We start from the raw sequence: 7,752 nt of genomic DNA, 5'->3' as shown, positions 1-7,752 counted from the left end.
GAAATGAATCTCTTGCGTGCCTCTTCATAGGGCTCACACACAAACACATGCACATTCACTTTATTACTAAAATCACAATTTACTTTTAATTTTGGTACTTGAGTACTCTTGAAAGTAGCTACTTTTTTACTTTTCTCAAGTACTGTTTGAATGGGAGACTTTTTACTATTACTGGAGTAAGTTTTTGATACAATATTTTTACTTTTACTCAAGTATACTTTTTACTACTATGGTTACTTTTTACACCTCTGTATTTTGTACATGTTTACATACTCTTTTCAAAACTGTTAAATTTTAGTTCAAAACATATCACAAAAATATTGCAATTTGCTACATCTACAGTACTACCATAATGAATTGTATTCATAATCTAAAAAATATATTTTTTAAAAACTGAATAACCACAGCTGATTCCCATTTTAGCTGAAGATCTACCCCACCTTTCTCTCCATTCCTCAACCCCATAGAGGAATTATTTTCCTCATGGAGGTGCAACTTTTATGACCACCATCCACATGATCAGATGTCCCTCCTGGAGGAAATAGACAAGCTTTATGTGTAGACTTTAATCTTTAATTTGAGGGTAGTTACATCCAAATTGGGTGAACAGTGTAGGAATTACACCCATTTGTATATGTGGTCCCCCCAATTTTAGGGGCTCAAAAGTATTTGGACAAACTAACATAATCATGAATTAAATTGTGAGTTTCAATACTTGGTTGCAAATCCTCTGCAGTCAATGACTGGCTGAAGTCTGGAGCCCATAGACATCACCAGATGCTGGGTTTCTTCCCTGGTGATGCTCTGCCAGGCCTGCACTGCAGCTGTCTTTAGTTCCTGCTTGTTCTTGGGGCGTTTGCTATTTGCTATTGCAAAAATGCTTGCTATTTTATCGATCGATGAAAAACAAGTAATAAGAACTCTTGCCTATTACTTATTATCGATGTATTGAATTTTAAACTAAAGTTCGGGAAGACAATCTCCATTCACGCTTCACTCCTGGTCCAAGCACAAACTATTAAATGCACACTATCAGATCATTTTCATTTTATTTGTATTATTATTAATGCAAGGCAATGCAAAACAAACAGTGTAACTGTTACAAAAAGAGTGTGTCAGAGTGTGTTTAATTAATTTAAAAGCCAGTCAAATGCCTTTACTGTTATTTAACTAATTATCCTGAAATCCTCATTCTGCAGAACATAGCTTTACCCCCCCCACACACACACACACACACTCTCTCTCTTTCTCTCTCTCTCTCTCTCTGTGCCTCTGTCCATCTGTCTTTTTTCTTGTGCTGTAATTTCTTGTAAGAATCTGCATCAAGCCAATCCTTATATCTTCAAACTCCTCTCTGAAACACAAGTGAAACATGCATATATTTACATTATAATAATGTGTCTGCAAAGCAGTCTATGGCCATTTACAAAGGACCATCATTAACAGATAATTTTAACACATTTTGATCCTACTTCAACATACTCCCCCTATTGTTTTTCAATGCACAATGAATGTTGCAGGTCAGAATCAGAAGTTGCTTGTAAGTGTATTGCCTGCATGACAATTCAGCTAACCTCTTTATTGTACCTTCGGATCAAAGCTTTGGTTTGACAATTGTTTGTAATATTAAAGCTGGTTAATGCTTTAGTGTATTACAAGTGTTTGTGTTGACTGTCTGCCTGCATGCTGTTGTCTATATTATTTAAATTGCTAATAATTCTGATTCCTGCATTAAGCTTCCATTGTATTATAATGGATTTCATTTTTATTTATATTGTCTGTAGAGAGCTTTAATGTGTGGAAGCGTATTGGTGCCACATAAGGTATAAATAAATAAAGAAATACAAGTTTGTTTTTAGAAGATAATAAAAACCAAAGCCTTTTTAGACCTCAAATACTACAATACCCAGAATCCCCCTTTCCGGATATATTTAACGGCCCACTCTTGTAAGCCAATAGCGTAATCCATATAATGATAACCCAATGGCTGACGTGCTTTCCTATGATTGACATACCGTGGACCAATAGTGATTCAGAAAAGGTGAACTATTTTTGATGGACGGCTCTGTGGCCAATAGAGACACAGGGAAGGCGGGGCAGAGCGGATGCGGCGCGTCCCGTTTCACTCTGAAACAGTCATGGCGGAAAAGGTGAGTTAGGTTTTGTCTGCTGCTGTCAAATGTCACTGTGTGTAAAAGTTGCCGTGTACACACCTATGCAGTGCTGTTTTAGCGGCAAGACATCAAGTGTATCCAGTTGTGTCACGAAGTGGCGTTTGACAGGTAGTTTAATTACAAAAAAAAAGTTAGAATATATACGTTTTATTGTGTTTTGTAATTTCTTATTGAGTCATATAGCTGTGTATGTGCTGATTGTGACATCACAGCAACGTAAAGTGCGTATATGCAACGTGCATGTAGTTCATCTGCTAAAATCATCAGGATATATCACTTTGCTCAGGGGACACAGTGGTTGTGATGTGCTGGAAAATACGTGCGAGTGTTTTCTACTGTTTTGCAGCTGCATTTATGTGTAATGTATACGTCTCGATCGCTAAGTTAATACACAATGTGTGCCGCTTTGTGATGGAGAGACTGGGATGTAATGCAAACCTTGAGCACCCTGCTAAAAAACACCTGCCACTGTTTGACAGTGGTCCGTTATGGCACAGCGGTGTGGTAGGTGTTTCGCAGCTTCTCCCGCAGTGAACTCCCGGCCTGCCCCGTTTCCTTTCTCGTTAAACAATACAACATAAATAAAGTGTCTGCGGCTTGTTCGTTTCACTTTCTCGGTGAGCTGTAGTTTGCACTGCGCTTGTTGTACAGCAGGGGGAGGTGTAATTGCATTGCATTGGTTGACCACAGAATGGCCCCTATTTTATGCAATGTATGGGTGACTAAGTTGGGTAGAAACGATCATAAAAAATAATGAAGCAGGAGGTTTAGATTTAAGGAACGAAATACAAAACGGGACATGAGGACAGTCCTGTTAGCTTTTAGCAGCGTGTAGTAACTGCATTACAGTGGCTTATAGGTTTTCGTTTTGGCGGGAACTATTTTTTCCCGCCCTCAAGGCACGTTCTAAAGTGGCGATTTTTCAGTGGGTGCTCAGGGTCGCCCCCTTGTAGACCAAAATAAAATATGCAGACAATTGCTTACCATTTCAAACACAAAATACATGTCATATTGAATTATAGTTGTTCCTTACACTGATGTCTGATTTGCTTTCAATTGATTCCTGAGCAGTGATTTCTCTGATGTCTGCAGTGATATCCTCAGCTGTGATATCTACTGAGATAGTTGTGATTTCTGTCATGTCTATGGATTTCTGTGGTGATATCTACAGCAATTTGATGATGTGACGTGTGTAGTGATATCTGTGGTTTAGTGGTCGAGCTCACTGCTTTCTCTCCCTCTGTCTCAGGACTCGGACAGCAGTGACAGTGACGTCGAGGTCATCGTCCCCGTTGCCCCCCCCGCAAAGCGACGGCGAATCATCGACCCCGCTGCCATTGTGTCCGTCCCTGTGTATTCCAACAAGGTGAGGGTGTCGCAGTGTGTGTGTGTTATTCGGTGTTATGCTGTGAGTATGTTGGGCAGTGTGTTGTTCTGTTTCCGGTGCACTGTACATTGTGTGAGTTATAGACTACATCAGGGGTCTCCAACCCTGGTCCTGGACAGCCCCAATCCAGTTTATCTTATAGGTCAGCCTAAATCACCAATTTCTAAATACTAGGAACACATGTGAGTTATTCTTCAATTAAGCAAATCAACCAAGGGAGCTCTTGCTCAGAGAGGCTGCAGGTATTCTGATAATTGCTTAAATGGTTTCTAAATTACTGAATGTACCAAATTTCAGACTGAAATACTTCTAGGTGTTTATACATTGGCAATAGAAGGGTGACCTCTAAAACCTTCTGGATAGGGGCTCTCCAGGACCAGGGTTGGACACCCCTGGGCTACATTGTTATATTGTGTGTGCGCTTTATATAGTGTATATATAAGTCTGTATATTGTACCATGTGCTGTTTATCTTGTAGTACAGTACCTTATTGAACTGTCTATACGTTGTACAGTGTGGTCTAGTTTATTGTGTATTTTACAGTATATACCACGTGTTGTACATTGTCTGTTGTACAGTCTATTTCACACTGTGTGTATTGTACATTTTGTGTATTGTACAGTGTGTTGATTGTATATTACACCATGTGTTTCAGGTGAGCAGCAGTCTCAAGTTAGAGCCACTCGTCTTCACACACACAGAGAGCCCAGGTACTGACTGTCTCTGTCTGTGTGTTTGTCCCACTGAAAGTCTGTCTGTCTCTCTGTGGCTCTCCCGCTGTCTGTGTCCAAATGTATGTCTGTCTCTCTCTGTTAGTCTCTGACTGTCTAACTTTCTGTCTGTGAGTGTGTCTTTGTCAGTCTTTCTGCCCGTCTCTCTCTTTCCATCTCTTTGAGTGTGTCTTGTCTGTCTGTCTCTCTGGGTTTGTCTGTCTCACTCTGTCTCTATCAGTCTTTCTGCCTGTCTCTGTCTTTCCATGTCTTTGGGTGTGTCTGTCTCTCTTTGTGGTTGTGTCTGTTCCTCTCTGTGTCTCTGTCAGTCTTTCTGTCTCAGTGTTGTCTGTCTGTCATTTTGTTTCAACTTTGGTTCCCCTCTCCCTCTTTCTGCGACTCTGCTGACCTCATCACTGGTGTTGTTCTTGTCATGGTGATGGTGACTGAAGCTATTTTTGTTCTCCAGAAGAGGCAGAGGAGGAGCATAACCTCTGGCCTCAGACCCCGAAAAGCAAGAGAGACAAGAAGGGCGAGACAATCTGCCTCTCGTCGGAGGAGGAGGAGGAGAAGGAGGAGGAGTCAGCCAAAGAGCAGTGAGTGGATAGCTCTGTGGTGGCCAATAACAGACCAAGAATGCTTATTGAACTTATTGAACTTAACAGCGCTTCACCAATGAGAGATGTAGACACTCCCCACTTCCTTACATGCAGGCCGAGACTCATTTTGCCATACCAACATATTAACATGAGTTGATTATATAAGTAAACAGAATTGATTATGGTATAAACCTCAACTCTATCTCTTTCTCAGAAGCTGTATTCGCTCCCCCTCTCCACCCTCCCCACCTCAGCGCCTCCCTGCGAGGACCCGGCGTTCCAACCGCAAGATGAGGTGAGCTTACGAGCTTGTTAGTGTCTGACTAATTAGCCTTCTCTTACAAAAGCTTTAATATTATTATTAAAAATTGTTATTATTATTACTATGACTAAAAATATGAACGTACCTGCCATATACAATTACTAAAATGCATACTTTTACAGAAATATGAATGTTGCTCCTATTCCACATCATTATACTTCTGCTGTGTGGTTACAATCATTAACCTTCATAGTATGACAAAAACATTGAAAAATATGTAATACTGACAAAGGCCAACTTAATAATAATATCATACAACTTCATATAGTGCCCCATAACATTTCACAATATCATTTTTTCATTGTGACTAAAGATATGACTGATAGTATACTGTAGTACCTTGTAATGTCAACAAATACTATGGTAGTGTCTTATACTATAGTATATACTAATTACTAAAGCAGTACAACTCATACTGTATTATACTTTATTATACCATAATACACTATTATACTACAGTATACTATAGTAGCTTGTGATATACTATAGTACACTCTTATACTGTAGTATACTGTGACATACTATAGTACACTATTGAATACTGTAGTACCTTGTAATATACTACAGTTCTACAACACATACTATGGTTCAGTTTTGTATACTGAATTACTTTGTGATGTTTTATCAATATTACTAAAGTACAAAAATACTATAATACACTGTTTTATACCATATTACACCTTTATAATATCCTGTAGTATCTTACTACACTACTACATGTACAGTGAAACATACTGCTTACTATACTCAAACACACTTTCACATGCAGACAAAGTTTCTCCAGGAACTTTAACATTCTAGTTTACAGATGCACTCTTACTGTGATACCTGTGCTTGAAGACGTTCTCTCTCTCTCTCTCAGGGAGATCAACAGGAGGTTGAATGCGATCGGCTCTCTGCTGTCTCCACAGCAGGAAGTGAGGAGGGCCGCCATCTCTGATGACGACGATGATATCATCATTGTCTCCTCCCCCAGGACGGAGGCCCTGGACTCTGATTCGCCGAGGGAGATCGTACTGAAGTTCCGTAGCCGCACCGACCTGTTCAAGATCCCCATTCAATCAGTAAGATGGAGAGTTGGGGGAGAGGGGTTAATAAGGTATAGACGCCCACACTAGCGGTCAGTGTCTCTGCGTTTCATTCATTGAGTTAAACTGTCAATTGCCTGTTTTAATTGGCAGACATCTCCCCTGAGTGAGGCCGTGGAGCAGCTGTCACTCAAACTCCAGGTCCCGCCCTCCCGCATCCTGCTGCTGCGGAAGGAGGTGGAACTTCCTGTCGACGCCACAGCGACCAAGCTGGGGCTGGGCATAACTGACATCATCGGTGAGCTGACCAATCACAGCACGAGTCATTTCTCTCTGTGTGACCCTGCGTTTTTGTCTGTCTGTCTGTGTGTTGTCAGTGAATTTGTGTGTCAGTCTTGTTTGTCTGTAGAACACTGGCTGGTTGTCTTTGTGTTTCTTCATTGTCTTTGTGTGTGTCTGTCACTGTGAGTGTGTGTGTGAGTGGGTTTGTTTCTTTCTCTGCCCTGCTGTCAGTTCTTCAGCATGTGTGTCTGCAAGTCTGTCTGTCAGTCTGAGTGTGTCCGTGAGCCTGTCTCCTTCATCACAACGTGTCTGTCCGTCTGTCCACAGACTGTGTAGTGATCACGGAGGAGGAGGACAGACAGACAGACGCGGGCGCTGATGCCGACACCATCACTATCCGACTGCAGGGCCAGGAGAGAGGCTCGGGGGAGGACTTCACCTTGCACAAGGTCCGCGTCTGTCCGTCCGGTCACGTCACTGTGCACGGGGTCAGTGTACTGTATTAACTCTCTCTCTCTGTCTGTCTCAGGATGCGCCTCTGGGTCTAGTCCTCAAACAGTATGTCTCTCGACTGGCCCTGGGGCAGAGGCAGTCGGTGCGCTTCCTGTTTGACGGGTCGAAGGTCAACGAGAGCCACACCCCCTCCCAGCTGGAGATGGAAGACGGTGATGTCATCGAGGTGTGGGCCTGACAAAGGCATCGCTGCAGGATGGGATGGCGAAGGGATGGCGGGTGGGGGTGACATCTTCACAATCACTGCATCCTGACTTTATAGCACTAATAGAGAGGGAGAGAGGGTGGGAGGGTGCCTGTTCGCACCCATTCTCTCATTCTTTCCTTTTCTCTTCTTCTCCTCACTGGATTGTTATTATGATTTTTATTATCATTATTCATATTCATAGTATTATTAGTGTCTGCACTTCCCCTGCTGTCCTGTACAGAGTGAGGGGGTGCTCTGTTCCTCACTTGTTTGTTACTCTAAGTATTATTTAGTCTTCTCATCAGGGAAAAAAGCTCTCTGCCCCCTCCCTCTCTCCGTCCCTGCCCTATCTCCCTCTCCCCCTGTGTCAATACATTTGTGTTTTTGTGTTCAAGCACCTTGATTAATAAATTGTTTTTGTACAGAGCTTCAGGGCTCCTCTCTCTGACACTAGGAGGTATAGTGCTGCTCTGTGGAGCCACCAAGACAGGGAGAGAGATAGAGAGACAGACTGACACACAGCCCAACGGAGAGAGATTTCCGTTCATGA

At 42.1% G+C, this 7,752-nt stretch overlaps 1 protein-coding gene across 1 annotated transcript; it reads left to right on the top strand.

Annotated features, from left to right (window-relative positions):
* Window positions 1-2,081: 2,081 nt before the first annotated feature.
* Window positions 2,082-7,629, top strand: nfatc2ip (nuclear factor of activated T cells 2 interacting protein). Its single transcript, XM_066721952.1, has 9 exons — window positions 2,082-2,150; window positions 3,424-3,540; window positions 4,217-4,271; window positions 4,741-4,867; window positions 5,085-5,165; window positions 6,055-6,256; window positions 6,374-6,518; window positions 6,830-6,951; window positions 7,032-7,629. The coding sequence occupies exons 1-9, from the start codon at window positions 2,106-2,108 to the stop codon at window positions 7,191-7,193; spliced, it is 1,056 nt and encodes a 351-aa protein (XP_066578049.1). The 5' UTR covers window positions 2,082-2,105; the 3' UTR covers window positions 7,194-7,629.
* Window positions 7,630-7,752: the final 123 nt, after the last annotated feature.

Source organism: Amia ocellicauda, chromosome 14 (genome assembly GCF_036373705.1).
Source record: "Amia ocellicauda isolate fAmiCal2 chromosome 14, fAmiCal2.hap1, whole genome shotgun sequence".
In the NCBI taxonomy this organism is placed as follows: domain Eukaryota; kingdom Metazoa; phylum Chordata; class Actinopteri; order Amiiformes; family Amiidae; genus Amia; species Amia ocellicauda.
The sequence above is the reverse complement of the archived record's forward strand: the minus strand, read 5'-3'. Positions and strand labels throughout refer to the sequence as shown.